Source organism: Octodon degus, unplaced genomic scaffold (genome assembly GCF_000260255.1).
Source record: "Octodon degus isolate 3935 unplaced genomic scaffold, OctDeg1.0 scaffold00055, whole genome shotgun sequence".
NCBI lineage: Eukaryota > Metazoa > Chordata > Mammalia > Rodentia > Octodontidae > Octodon > Octodon degus.
In genome coordinates, this window is record NW_004524631.1 from 13,242,737 (window position 1) to 13,257,807 (window position 15,071).

Below are 15,071 nucleotides of genomic sequence, written 5' to 3' on the forward strand. Positions count from 1 at the left end.
TTTTTTTTTTTTTTTTGGTGGAGGAGACAGGGTCTTAAGCAACATGCAGCCTTGGCTGGCCTCCAACTGATGGCCCTCTTGTCTCAGCCTCTGGAGTGCTGGGATTACAAACATAAAGCACCACGCCTGGCGCTTTCACCTTAGAGCCAGCCCCTTCCAGTCAGTCTTCCCCTCCACCTTCTTCTACCTTCCTTAAAGGCGGGCCCTTTCTATTAGGCTTCTCCTCCATCCTCCTTCGAAGTATGCTTTCTTGCCTATCTTCCCAGCACTGCTCCTTCCACCTGTGCGGAGAACTCTCCCTCTATGCCAGCACCTTTTGTGAGGTGGCAAGTGCTCCACCACTGAGCCACACCCCAGCCGGCCAAGCCTTTCTACAGCAGGTCCTCTGTCCTCATCCTCAGCCCTCCCAAGCCCTGCTGATGCTGTCTGCTCAGCACCTTCCAAGGACAATCACCTCCGTTCTCCCACACCATCTGAACCTCTTCCTGGATGCTCCCTCTCCCCAGGCCCCTTCTGAGCTGGCTTCCACTCTCCAGCCACCTGCCATCCAGAGTGCTGCTCCTTTCCCACCATTCCCAGAGGAGCTCACCTGGATCTTGGGCCAGAAACAGTGGGGCTCCACTTCAGAAGGGACAATGCAGAGGTAGGATATACTAGGAAGGATGACGATGAGGTTGGGGCAGAGGTGGAGACTAGAATACAAGGAAGGGAAGGAATTAATCTAAGTTTGGATGGGAGACCCTTATTAGGTATGGCAGGGACAGAAGTTGGAGATAGTGACCAATAGCCCTAAAGATATCCCAGGTGTTCTGGACACAGATGACAAGGACATTGACCAATGCCAGCAGGAACAGGACTTTGACCACATGCCATAGCCAGCTGAAGGCTTTGCTGGGGAAGAGCCGCTGCTGCAGAGTACAGCGGATCTGTGGCCAGAGAAGGGCAGGACAGTGTCAGAACTTAAGTGCTGCCATCATCTGTGCAACTGTGTCTTTAACCCCAGCCTCTGTCTGAAATTTCTGATTTTCCCTCCCACTACCATCTGACAACCCACGTCTCTTCCTTCTGTGTGATTATTTCTTTGTGCTCCCACCTCTGTAAAATCCTCGCATTCTCTCTCTCCCCATCTCCATCTCTGCCTCCTTGCCTCACCATCACCTGCCTTTCTGTCCATCTGCCCACCTGTCCTTCCCTTCTGTGGCAATCATTCCCACCTCCTCCACTGGGAGCCTCTTCATCTGGCCACTTCCGCTTCAAGACTTTTTCTTTCCCTCTTTCTTCTTCATTCTGACTGACCATCTGTCTATGCTTTTCCTCTGACTGGTCATTCCAACCTCTCTCTCCTGTCCAGCCACTCATTTGTGCCTCTCCCTCCAACTGACTCCCTCTTCTCCAACTCTCTGTCATGCCACCCACATCCCCCTTCTTTCTGACCAAATGTTGCCTTCTCTGCCTGACAACTCTGCCTGTCCTCTCTATCCATTGGCTCCTCTGTCCATGCCCCATCTAATGCCCACACCTAAGGCTTCTGACCCTCCAGCCCCGTCACTCTGCTCCCTGGGTTCCTCTCTACCCTCATGCACAGGGAACAGCACAACAGGCACAGTGAGCACCATCGCGAGAAGCACTGCCAGGTGCATGCTAAGGATGAGCAGGTCCTTCTGGCTGTACATGTGCAGCAGCTCCTCCTTCAAGCACACCAGAATCAGTGCCTCCGAAACCCATACCCACATCCACAGTGACAAAATCTATGCATGTGAGGCACCCTCCTTTTACAAACAGGAGGATTCAAGATGATGGGATAAGAGCCCAGAGGTCCCCCACCCACCAGCCCCAGACATGCTTTGGGTAGAAAGTGAGGCACCCAAAGGTACCTCACTGAGTCCATACATGCAGAACACGGCCCCAGTGGACACATTAGCCATGGCCTGCACCCTGCACTGGGAAGGTCTGAGGGGTATAGGCCGTGGAACTGTCATGCCTGGATCCCTGGATTTGGCCTAGTCCCCTCAAAACCAGCCCCACCCCCCAGATTCCCATCTTCCCACACTAACATTCAGCTAGGGCACACTGGTATCCTGCCTCTGGCTTTCCTGTGTCCGAGCACCCATGCCCCACTCTACTCCATATGAGCACTTCCGCTTCTCCCTTTCATCTGACCATCCCTGCTGTCTCTCTGTGATCCCATGCACTTCCCTCCATCGCATCAGCCCTGCCTGCCCCCTTGTCCATGGACCACTCCTGTCTCCCTCCTCATTCCTGTCTCCATCCATGTAGACCAGCACCCCTCCCATGATCAAGCAACCCCTGCCTACCCATTTACATTTGTTCTGTAATTTCAAACAGTAGACATCTCAGGCTCCAGTCCATAAAGAGGCACCACCCTGGGTCCCCTGTAGTCTCCTAGCCTCACAAACCTGTCCCTTGACACAGCCTCAGGACTGCTTCAGGGAAGGTCAGGCCTTATGCCTCTCGCCCCTCCCCCAGCTGGCCCTTCACCATCCCTGACCCACCCACTCACCAGCTCAACTCTGTATAGATGGGCAGCACCTCAGGGTGGCAGACAAAGGCAAAGGCCATGATGGGCACTGTATAGGCCATCTGGGAAACAGTCCAAGCACATGGGACTAAAGCCCACAGGGGACTTGGTGATCTTCTTCCTCTGTCCCTCTAGCCCCATCATCAGCCTCCAAGTGTGGCCTCTGAGGTCAGCTGAGCCCTTCCCCCCACTAGCCAGTTAGTGTGACAGGAACAGGGGTCTCTGTGTAGTGCCCGCTCCTACATGCCCACACACTCACCTGCAAGCCAACTGTGAACATCTGGGCCTCACAGGAGTTGCTGAGCCCCAGGCTGGGGAGGTTTGAGTGACACAGTCTCCACTGCTGTCTTGTTGCAGTTTAGACCACAGCAAATCTAGAGCTTCTTATACATGACCTGGGAGTAGGGCAGCAGGGAGGCAAGGTCACTAGTGCTATGTCCCAGGGTGCTAACCACCCTCCTTTCTCTGACTTACAGAAATGAGGAAAAACAGCATGCAGGTCAGAGAAAGGCTGCTAGTATACCCGAGATAGCCTACAGCAGGCAATATACAATGCCTCAGAAATGGCCACCAAAATTTGAGTGTGGTGGTGCACACTTATAACCCCAGTGCTGGGGAGGCTGAGACAGGAGGATCACTACAAGTCCGAGCTGTATATTGAGACCCTGTACCAAATAAATAAATAAAATATTTTTAAAAGATTTTTTTCAGGGGCTAGGGAGATGGCTCAGTAGAATAAGCGCTTCCCTGGCAAGTGCAAGGACTTGAGTTCAAGCCCCAGTTCTGAAAAAATATATTTTTTTTTTCAGCAGATTAAGCAGAGTGCAGCGGCCAGGGTTCAATCCCAATCGTGCTGTGCTGGCCCCACCCCTGGGGTGCACTGAGACAGTGATTGAGACTGGGCATGTGGCATGCACCTATAATCTCAGCGGGTGAGAGGCTGGAAACAGGAGAATCACTACGAGTCCAATCTACATAGTGGGGACCCTGTAGACCCTGTACCAAATACATTTTTAAGAATTTTTTTTCAAAAATAAATAAATAAAAATTTTTTAAAAAAGAAAAAAATAGAAATGGAAAGAAGCAGTCAATGCTCTAATTAGCTTCGTCTCCTTTTTTTCAATTGTTTGTACTTTTTCTTTTCTTAATTTCTTATACATTGCTCCAGTTTTTTCTTCTTCCAATTTTATGTGTATATATCTGGTAATATGAATAGCTGGTTGTAAGACAATACCATGTATTACAACAAATACTGTGAAAATCATATTACTTTGTTAAGTAAAATTCTGTATGAGTTGTCAAAAATAAATAAATAAATAAATAAATAAATAAATAAATTTTTTTAAAAAAAGAAATTTTTTTTCAAAGAGTTTTTGGGGCTGGGGAAATGGCTCAGGAGAATAAGCGCTTCCCTAGCAAGTGCAAGGGTCTGAGTTCAATCCCCATTTCCACCAAAAAAAAAAAAAAAAAAAAACAAAAAAAAAGTTTTTTTTTAAATTGAACTCAGGCCCTTGCGCTTGCCGGGCAAGCACTTATCCTACTGAGCTATCTCCCCAGCACTCAAAAAGTTTTAAAAGGGCTATGGATATAGCTCAGCACAACAGCCCTGGAATCTATCCTGAATGCCACTAAATGGTAAATAAATAAATGTAAATAAATAAATGCAGGCTCTGAGTTTAAACTAACAGACACATGGACCAACTATCCCAGTGTCTGACAAAATGAGATATACACATACACACCAAGCAAAGGGACTGGGAATGTAGCTCAGTGGCACAAGTGCCTGCCTGGCAAAGCACAAGGTCCTGAGTTTGATTCCTGGTGCACACAACACATACACACATACACACACACACACCAAAAACAACAACAAACTACAAACAAGCATATCAAGCAAAGTAGGGGACCAGTATCAGGGTCAGAGCTAAGAGTCAAAAATATGCAAAGGAGAGGAGCCTGGAGATATAGTTCAGTAATAAAGCACTTGTCAGGCCTAAGAGGGGCTCCTGGATTCTTTGATTCCTAGCACCACAGCCACATACACACACACAAAACTACACAGTTGGATATGGTGGTACACATCTGTAATCCCTACTTCTTGGGAGGCTAAAGCAGGCAGACCACAAGTTTAAGGACAGCCTGCATTACTTAGAGACTGTCTCAAAAAACAATGCCCATTTACACAAATGGAGTCCCACTGCACATAAATAACCAAACAAATTCTGCCACAAGGATGGATCCAGAATCAAATAATCACAATAGCCAAACACACATGCTTGCAGTCACAATACAGAGGACATATACAGGCATAACCAGGAATCACATGTACACACCAGAGAAAATGTACAAGAACAAACACAGACGGAGCTGATTGCATGTGGAAGAAGTCACAGACACAGCTGGCCTGGCTGTATGGCATGTGTGTCCCACCACTGCAGTCAGAGATCATACATTGGGAGCTATGTAGAATCCAGCAGCCTAATGGGCCCAGAATCTGGCTCCCCAAATCAGCTGGACAGGGAAAGTCAGAGTAACCAAGTGTCAGACACGTAAGGCTACAATTGCAGCACGTGGGACACAGCTGTTATCAGTCACACATCTGGCTAAAGAGAAGCAGCCAGTACCACAGTCACAGAACCAAAGCCAGAGTCCATGTCTCCTGGCTATGTGCTGTCATACCCACATGGCCAGTATCAGTGCACAGTGGACACAAAGTCAGCTGCCAGCCTGAACCATCACAAAATCAGCATACGGTCTACTGGACATCTCAAGTCAGCAACAGGCAGATATACATAAATCAGTCTCAAAGTGGAACACTTTGGAGACAGGTAGACAGGCAGTTAAGAGATGATGGTGGCCCTTGAAGGCAGTCAAGGCCTGCAAGCCAGCCAAGGGTGTCATCCACTCATCTCTCACGTTCTTTCCTCAGGAAGGTGCCAATAACCAGAAGGAGTTCAGATTTGATGATTAACAGGTAACAACATGGCTAGTGTAGCTGGGGGAAAGTATAAGCAGAAGGGTTCCTCTCAGCCTCCTGCCCTGTCTGCCCCAGCCCAGCCTCAGAAAGCCCACTTCATTCCACCTTTCCCCCCAGTTGACCCCACCTCCCAGAATCCTCACCCCCAAACACTGTACAGACAGATGATGGTGGCCACCACTAACTTCTCCACAGGCCTAAATGCCCTCTGTCCCAAATACTCATAGGCTCGGATGCCTGGGGATGAGTGAAAGGAATGAGGTGTGGGTGCAGGCTGGGCAGGGAGAGGGGTCCTTGAGGGGACTGGTTCTGGCCATGGAGGCTGGAAGTGAGAGCTAAGCAGCTAGGGTTGAACTGGGGGGGGGGTCAAGTCTGGGAGGTGGCAACTGAGACCAGGAAGAGGTCAGGGGCTGGAAGTGGGGTGTAGAAGTCTTACGATCACAGTGGGGGGAGAGAAGACTGGGACATGGAGGTCTTGGGGCTTTAGGGATGGCATCCACAGTAAGTGAACTGGGGACTGAAGGGTGGAGTTTGAGGTAGAGTGTAGTCTCGGGTAGGGAGGATCTGAGTAACAGTGTCTGATGGCCAGACTATGGGATTGGGAATTGGGGACCTGGGAGCCCAGATAAAGTTTGTGGCCAAGGTTTAGTGTGGGATCTAGGATTTGGGGAGTTGAGTATGAGGTTTGAGGTCAAGGTGGTTATATCCAGTCTGAGGTTTGAGTTGAGATCTGGGGTCTAAATTCAGGAATTGGGTCTGGGACTAGGGTCTACAGAGGACAGAGTGAAAAGCAAGATCCAAGCTCTGGGTCTCAAGTGACTACAACACCAGTGCAGGTGAGCAGGAAGTGGATGGAGTAAGAAGATAGTAGTGCCACACAGAGCTCCAGGGCTCTGAGACAGAATGTGCAGTTCAACCTTGGCCCAGCTCTCTCCCTCACCTACCTCACCATAGCCCCAGTCCCTGGGGCCACCTATAGACTTACAGGAAGAAGACGACTCCCACATACGCTGGATGGGGTTAGGGCAAACAGGGTGAGGAGTAGCCTGAGAAGGTCTGTAGGAGGAAAGAGAAAGCTGTATGGGAAATAGAGTTGAAGATGGGAAAAAAGTAGAGCAGGGAGAGTTGGGAAGAAGAAAACCAGGGGAAACTACAGAGAGCAGCTGGAAGTGGAGAGGAACAGGATGGGGGCAGCATCTGGTCCACTGCTGACCAACTGAGGGCCACAAAGCAGGAATGAAGGGGGCTGGAGAGGGAGTAGGGCATCTGCCAGGAAAGAACAGCTGGGGAATAGTTAGGGAAGGAGACTCATAGACAGGAACAGCTGGAGAGTAGCTAGGGGGCAGCAGTTAAGGGAGGAGATTAGCTGAAGAAGGAGCAAGCCAGACAGATCCTGTGCACTCACATCCCTGAACTGGACTGGCTTCCTCCAAGGAGCTGCACCATGGCTTGACAGGAAGCCCTCAAGTTCCTGCTTGTAAGGAAGGGAGAGACAGCAAGACACAGGGGAAACCAACCACCTGGCAGATGAGATGGCCATTCAGAGCAGGGTCACCTCTCCTCCCAGCCACCAGACTCACTCTGTTCTCCCTGGTGCTCTTTCCTTCCCCATTCCTGCTCCCCCACGCCTATCCCTCCCTCCCCCTTACCCCTGTAGCCAGCCAGCACACTTCTAACAGGGACACACGTTGCCCTCTGCTCACTCCTCCTACTGCCCCCAACCCCTGCTCTTCCCCGCCTGGGCCCAGGAGCCCAGAGATGCTGAACCTGTCAGAAGCAAGGTAGGCGGGCTCTGCAACCCCAGCCCTAGATGTTACATATTGCTTTTGGATTGCTTTCTGAATATCCTCACTGAGGCCAAAGACAAGACAACGCCTCTCTTTCAGGGTCAGAAATGATTCTGGGGTGTCACTAGATAATGCAGCACTTGCCTAGTATGGATGAGGTCCTGGGCTTGGTTCCAGTGCCACCAAAGAAAAAAGTGACTTAGAGATCTCCCATTTAATGCCCCTTCTAGGCCCTAGGGGCATTTTTTAGGATTCTCAATAAGTTTTAAACACTTTTGTAGCCAAGTATAGTGGGACATGCCAGTAATCCCAGCACGTAGGGGACTGAGGCCATTTGAGCTACATAGCAAGACCCTGTAAATAATAACAATAACAACAACAACAATCATCATCATCATCATCATCATCATCATCATAATAGTAATAAACCTCCTCTTCTGGCAGAACTACTTTTGGAGGCACCTCCAGTCTTGAGACCCTGCCTGTGGCATTTCAGGAACCCGATGGAGCAAGAGCTAGGCTTTTGCCACATGCTTCCTGTGTGGAGGAATTTCTGCAAAACCTATCCCAACCAGGCACCTCTGTCTGCAAGATGGAGAGTCTAGAAGAAATTTCTAGCCCACAACAGACTTTCTGGGAATGAGGTAACTGAGAACCTGCCATTCAAGGTCCCCACCAGAGTTAAAACTGGCTCCCGGATTCACGACCCTCTGCAAGTCATGATCTCCTTTCCACAGAGAGAGGGGCCACAAGATGCTCCCTCCACAGCCACGAGCACTCTCCTCCAGGAACTTCCACCACTGCTGATTCACTTCTCGGGACCAACATGTCAAAAGCACACCCTTCCTCTGCTCAATTTCTCACTAACTATACAAAAGTCTCCGAGGAAACTGCTGAACCCTCTTCTGAGAGCCTCCCACGCTCAGATCGCAGTGTCTCCGGGGCCACCTTCCCTAGGGCTCGCACCCTCTCCTCACCTCCTTGCTGCTCTCAGCTCCAGAGGCGGTACCAATCCAATTTGGGTTTAGAGCCCCCCAAGCCAGTTCAGCCCCCTCCCCACCCTTCAGCCAATCTGCTCTGCCCGCCCCTGTTCCACAGCCAATTAGCGTTGGCACTTGCTCCTTGGCTAATCCTCAGGGACCAAATAGTTTTCTTTCCTAAGAAATGCTAATTTCAACTGCGTTTCCCTTCTACTGGCCCTAGGCAGGGAAAGTGGAGGAGGACTGCCCACATCCCGACCCACTAGGAAGGAGAGAGAAGTTAGTGTCTTCCTGATGTCGAGATAGGCTGAAAGATTCAAGGAGTAGATTCACATCTAGAGAGAGGGTCTGGGGAAAAAAGGGAACAGAATTAAGAGATCAGACCTCAGATAAGGAACAGAAAGGAGGAGACGAAAAAAGGAAGGTGAAAAATAGGAGATATAGCGCAGGGTTTGAAAGCTCACTGAAGGGACAGAATGATAGATGGGCTGGGAGGGGAAAGTGAGATGGCATTAACAGGGAGGAAGTGTGGTACAGACAGAGAGACAGATGCCTGCAGCTACTGGAGGAAGGCTCTGAAGAATGGGTCCAGTAATGGAAACATGGCTTGGCAGATGGACAGGTGCATACAGCTAGGCCTACCACCAAACTGAGGTCTGCACCAGATACAACCCACAGAGAATGGGATTAAGACAGGTAAAGAACAGAAGACAGCAGTCTAAGTCAGATTTGGACAGAGAAGTAGACAGGTAGATGGACAGGCCTGTGGACAGCAGTCAGGCAGAGTTAAGACTTAGCCAGGTCATTCTAGGCAGACCTAAGACAGCCTAGCTGAGAAAGGACCCTAGAATTCAGTAACCCCAGAGGAAGGCAGGAAGGGTAGGGGAATAGACACACAATGTCTGTAAACTCTGTGTGTCCCAGAGTCCTGGACTGAAGCTGGGAAGGGGTAAGGCCTCCCTACACAATAACTAAGGAACCCCACTCCCTGGGGGGAGGGGGGCCAAGGGAGATTTTTTTTTTTTTGGCGGAACCGGGGATTGAACTCAGGCCCTTGCGCTTGCCAGGGAAGCGCTTATTCCACTGAGCTATCTCCCCGGCCCGAAAGGGAGATTTTTTTGAAGGTGAGGTCTCAAGGTTAACATGTGCAAAACATCACAACAGCAGGCAGCATGAAGCAGAAAGTGACAGAGTAAGAACATAAGAGAGCTGCCTATGTCTTTGTTGTATAATTCTTATACAGGCTAGCTCATATTTACATTCTTGTACAGTGCTATCTATAAACAGCACATTCACTTACCTGTGCTAAGTCACAATTACATAACTATGTCCCACTGAGCACATGCGCTAGATAAGCAGGGTCACATCCTCAAGTGTCCTTAGGCATCCCTGAGCTTTGGAGCAGTCCAAGTGGTTCACAACACCCTCTTTGAAAACTTGTAGTCTAATAAGATGGAAAATGCAGAAGAACTGGACAGATTTCGGATACACATGAATTACCAAAGCTGAATCAAGAAGATATAAAAAATCCTATCCATACATATGACAGATATATCTATCCCAGGCAAGACATGTATCCTCTACAGGGAGTCAGGCAGGGTGGACCTACGGTTGGGGCATAAATGGACTGGGCTGCTTAAATCCTGGGTGAACAAGTGGGCTCTGGTCTGTCTGCCCACCCCCAACAGGGAGCACAGAATTCCTGGAAAGGCCAAGGGCTGGTTGGCCTTCAAAGCTAGGCTAGATGTTCCCACTCCACCTGCAGCTGGAGAAGGGCAAGAGACCAGGTATTTACTTCCCCCCAGTAGGAGAGATTCCTGCCCACTCAGGAATCACAACTTTATAGCAGCCCCATCTAGACACTCAAAGGTAGGGGGCAGACTCACCATCAGCCACAGAGGCGCAAGCGAGTATGGCCAAATATACATGTGGACTCATAGCCACCCACAGAAAGTCCCAGTGGACAGACATGAACACACTTGGACTCCCAACAGCACAAGAAGAATGCGCGCCCCTGGGATAGTCACATGTTAACAGCCATGACGTAGAAGAAGCCTCACAGGTTTCATCACCCACAGACTCAGAGCCGCACACAGACAGGACAGACTGACAAAAGGATAGGCACACACAGATCTACAGAAAACACTGAGCAACACACATGCAACCCCATACAGGTTAATTTCACGGGCACATTATGACACACAGTTCCTCAAACTGGAAAGAGAAAAGTTGGTAGGCAGCATAGACAGATGACACATGTGGTTGTGGCGGCCAATCTGAACAGGCAGATGACACACACACACACACACACACAACACTCCTACACCTGCCCAGCCCCATCTCCTCTCTCCTCCAGCCTAATCTGATTTTTCCCTTCCCATTCCCCTCCCCCAGCCAGAGCCACTACTCACCATCTATGCTTCAGGTGGGCCAGGGAAAGGTACACCTGTTATCAGAGTCCTTGGCCCTGGTGACTAAGAGGAAGAGGGCAAGCACTGGGTATTCTTGTCTCAGCAACAAGTAACTATGATACTATGCCTCAGCTTCTTTGGGAGCACAAGGAGTACTGCAGAGGACACTGAGAAGATTTGATGAATTAACACAGGTTAAGCACTTAGAACAATGCTTGGCCATCATAAATGCTAATTACATTTTTTAAAAGTTTATTTGGCTGTTGCAGGGTCTCACTATGCAGCTCGCACTTGTGGTGATCCTCCTGCTTTCAGCCTTCCCAGCACTGGACTCTGGCTGGCTCAGCCTGCCCTGGGGCAGAGCTGGCATGGCATGTGGTTTTGGGGATCTAACTGCTGGTGCTTTAGTCCACTGAGCTATCTCACAGGCCCTAAGTAGATATTTGTGAAAGGAACGAATGAATGGTTTTCATGCAGAAAGGCACCCTGGTCTCTCACAGTAGCCCCTGGGTAGCAAGGCATCTTTTCCCAGGCTAAGCCTGCCCCTTGAAGCCAACTCCTTTTTCCCTGGAGCTGTGCAGATGCCCCTCTGGGAAAAAGCTGGTCTGGTAGCTGCCTGCTTCTCAACCTCTTCAGGAGCCTGAGAGAAGGACACCTTTATTCACAGTGGGGTGCCAGGTAAGAGTTGCAGGCTAACACCCTATTTCCAGAAGAGCCTGGGGAGTTCAGAGCCTGGCTCCCTTTCCCTAAACTCCCCTCCCTGCTGAAAGAAAGAAGTTTCTTTGCCAAAACATCCTCTTTTTAAGTTGCAACAAAAGAGAATGTGGGAAGCACCTCCCAGGGTGAAAACTGACCCATTACTCTCCAGTGGAGCTGCAGGCTGGCTGCCTGAACCCTTCCTCTCTCACACTCACTTACCTCTACAGGCAGCTAGGCACCCTCAACTCCACAAGGCCCTTGAGTTTCATCAACAAAACTATTTCTTTGCTTTTGTGTGGTGCTACAGCTCAAACCCATGGCCATGGGCAGGCTAGGCAGGTGATCTACTACGACCTGGCTCTGAGGAACCCTTCAAGAGTCTCTGCATCTCTTTCCAGGACCCTGAAAAGTATACCACTGGTGGAAAAATGAAGAAACATTGCCACAAAAGTGTGATATCAGTAACCATGTATTATTGCAGGTGAACAGCACTATGCCCAGTTCTAGGCACTGTGAGGCAGCAGTGAGCATGACACCAGGAGCTCTTCCTGGTAAAACTTACCTTCAAAGGGAAGATGAATTAGTCTGGCTTGGTGTGGTGACACAAGGCTGTAATCCCAGCACTCTGGGAGGCTGAAGCAGGATGACTGCCAGTTTGAGTCCGACCTGTGCAACTTACTAATTTAAGCAAAACCAGCATCAAAATTTAAAAAAAAAAATGGATGGAGATGTAACTCAGTGCAAAGGTCCTGGTTTCAGTCCCCATTACTATTGCCCCACACAAAAAAAGAATCATTCAGTTCCTTCAATATTTACCAAACTTATTCCACTCAGTTCTGTGGATCGTTTAGGGCTCCTTCTTCCTGAAATTCACTTTCTCCAAATATTCCAGGAAAGCACTCCCCTTTGGGTTTCCACTCAAATGTCATCTCAGAGAAGCATTCTTTGAGCCCCTTATTGAAAAACAACTCATCAAGTGCAGTAGCACACCCCTTGTAGTTCCAGGTGCTCAGGAGGCTGAGGCAGGAAGATCCATCCCTTCAGTTCAGGAGCATAGAGCCAGACTAGGGAGGGGCTTAAAACCCCATCTTGAAAAATGAGAAAAAAAGGCCAGGTGTGGTGGAGCATACCTGCAATCTCAACACTCTGGAGGCTGAGGCAAAGGAGTGCCTTGAGTTTGAGGCCAGTTTTTGCTACACAGTGAGGGCAAGGTGTGCCTGAACTACATAGTGAGACCTTGGTTCAAAAATAAATAAAAAATGGCTGGGGAGATAGCTGAGTGGTCTAAGTACCTGCTTGGCCAGTGCAAGGACCCAGGTTGAATCCCCAGTACTGCATGCCGTGCAGGCCCTGGAACCCCAGATGCTCTGTGCCAGCTACTGAAACTGGGCATGGTGGCATATGCCTATAATCCCAGCACCAGGGAGGCTCAGACAGGAGGATCACTATGAGTCCGAGCTATATAGTGAGACCCTATACCAAATAAATAAACAAATGGAAGACTAAAAAAAAATTTAAACAAATAAAAGAAAATATGGAAAGAAACTTTCTGTATCTTTCACCACACATTTTTGAGACAGAATCTTGCTATATAGTACAGGCTAGCCTTGAACTCACTATATAGCCCAAACTACAGCCATCTTTTTGCCTCGGCCTCCAAGTTCTAGGATTACAGATGTGCACTACCATGACCAACTTTTCTCACCACATTTTATCATTCTTCAGAGTTTCTATCACCACCTGACAAAAACTTATATACTTATTTAATAGTATTTATTTATTTAGCAGTACTGGGGAATCCTTTGCTTTTGCCCAGTTTTTTATTTTTTATATTTTTTATTTTGAGGCAGGGTCTTGCTAAATTGCCCGTGTTGGCCTTGAATCTACAATCCTCCTGCCTCAGCTTTCCAAAGTGCTGAGATCACAGGTGCGCACCACTTTTGCTATATCTATATTTATTACAGCTAATTTAGCAAGTAAATGTATAGGTACTAGCATGTATTTATATTGACATATTCATTTAAACTTATATATAATACTGTAGGTTTTATACAATATATAAAATGTTATATATATATATATATATATATATATATATATATAATTTTTTTGTACCAGGGATTGAATTCAGGACCATGTGCTTGACAGGTAGATGCTTATGTTGCTGATCTATCACCCTGGCAACTATATATTTCTTGCTTTCTTTCCTTTTTTGGCAGAACCAGGGATTGAACTCAGGCCCTTGCACTTATCCTACTGAGCCATCTCCCTGGTCCCTATATATTTCCTTATATTTATATGTAACGTTATTTTTTGTGTGTCTTTTTTTTTTTTAGAGTACTGGGATTCAGTGAGCGCTTCCCTGGCAAGCACAAGGGCCTGAGTTCAATCCCCAGTTATGCAAAAAGACAGAGACAGAGAGAGAGAGAGAGAGAGAGAGAGAGAGAACTGGGATTCAAACTCAGGACACTGCGCTTTTCAGGCAGGGGTCTGGTATCCCTGGCACTTTGGTTTCTTTTTTGAGACAAGCTCTCACTATGTCGTTCTGGCTGACTTTGAACTCACTTTGTAGCCCAGGCTGGCCTCAAACCCACAGTGATTCTCCTGCCTCTGCCTCCAGAGTGCTGGGATTAGAAGCATGCACTAGCGCACCCAGCTTGCAATGCAATTTTTGTATTAATTTTTTTTGGTTCTAGGGTTTGAACTGAGAGCCTTATACATGCTAAGCAAATGCTCTACTGTTATACTACATCCACAGGACTTTCCATATTTTACTTTGAGACAGTATCTTGCTAAATTGCCCAGGCTGGCCTCAAATTTATGATTCTTCTGACTCAGTCTCTGGAGTAGCTGGGATTACTTTTTACATTATCAAGCCCATGTGCCATCAAGCACAGCCTATACAGTAATGTTATACATTGCTCTATTTTAATATAATCATATCTATATCATTAAATGGCTTTTGTATTGATAGGGATTGAATGTAGGTTATCATGCACACTAGCCAAGCTCCCTACCACTAAGCTACATCCACAGTCCAAATAACGTTATTTATATACTTACTATAATTCTTACCTCAGCTCACTCCACTGTAAAGTGGGAATAATGTAAAAAGTAACTCATATGGCTGTTGTGAAGACTGAAATGAGTGAAAAAAATGAAAGAATTTTGTGATGCACTGAGAACAATTTGTACAGGTTTGCAGGAATCACTTGCTCAATTTGCAGGACTTTTGTGAATTGGATGCTAAGCACCTATTTTTTTGTTTGTTTGTTTTTTGGGGTCTTTTTGTACTTTAGGGAAAGGTCTACAGGGTGTTCAGGGTCTCACTACTAGATCAGACTCATAGTGATCCACCTGTTTACAGCCTCCCAAGAGCTGGGATTACAAGTGCACACCATCACGCCCAGTCTCAATTGCCATCTCAGCCTGTACCAGGGGCGGGGCCAGCACGGCAGGCCTGGGGATAGAACCCCTGGCTCCTGAGCCTGCTTGCAGGCCATAAGCAACTATTATAAAAAAGGAAATGTTAGCCAGGTGTGACAGTCCCATCTGTAAAGCAGCATTGGGGAGACTGAGGCAGGAGGATGGAACTGGGTTCAAGGCCAGCCTGGGCTACATAGTGAGTTCAAGCCCAGCCTGAACTACACAGCCTGGCTGTTGTCTCAAAAACAACAA

The 15,071-nt window shown here is 48.1% G+C and overlaps 1 protein-coding gene across 1 annotated transcript in view; it reads right to left on the reverse strand.

The window, feature by feature from the left end:
* Slc38a5 (solute carrier family 38 member 5) overlaps positions 1–6,962 on the reverse strand; it is a 24,581-nt gene extending 17,619 nt beyond the window's left edge. Inside the window, 15 exon segments of the mRNA XM_023717813.1 lie at positions 590–692; positions 763–926; positions 1,584–1,685; positions 1,840–1,875; positions 1,878–1,950; positions 2,522–2,601; positions 2,799–2,862; positions 2,864–2,934; positions 3,014–3,072; positions 5,456–5,534; positions 5,668–5,756; positions 6,339–6,409; positions 6,502–6,526; positions 6,671–6,732; positions 6,922–6,962. Coding sequence (XP_023573581.1) covers positions 590–692; positions 763–926; positions 1,584–1,685; positions 1,840–1,875; positions 1,878–1,950; positions 2,522–2,601; positions 2,799–2,862; positions 2,864–2,934; positions 3,014–3,072; positions 5,456–5,534; positions 5,668–5,756; positions 6,339–6,409; positions 6,502–6,526; positions 6,671–6,732; positions 6,922–6,962 — 1,119 coding nt within the window.
* Positions 6,963–15,071: the final 8,109 nt, after the last annotated feature.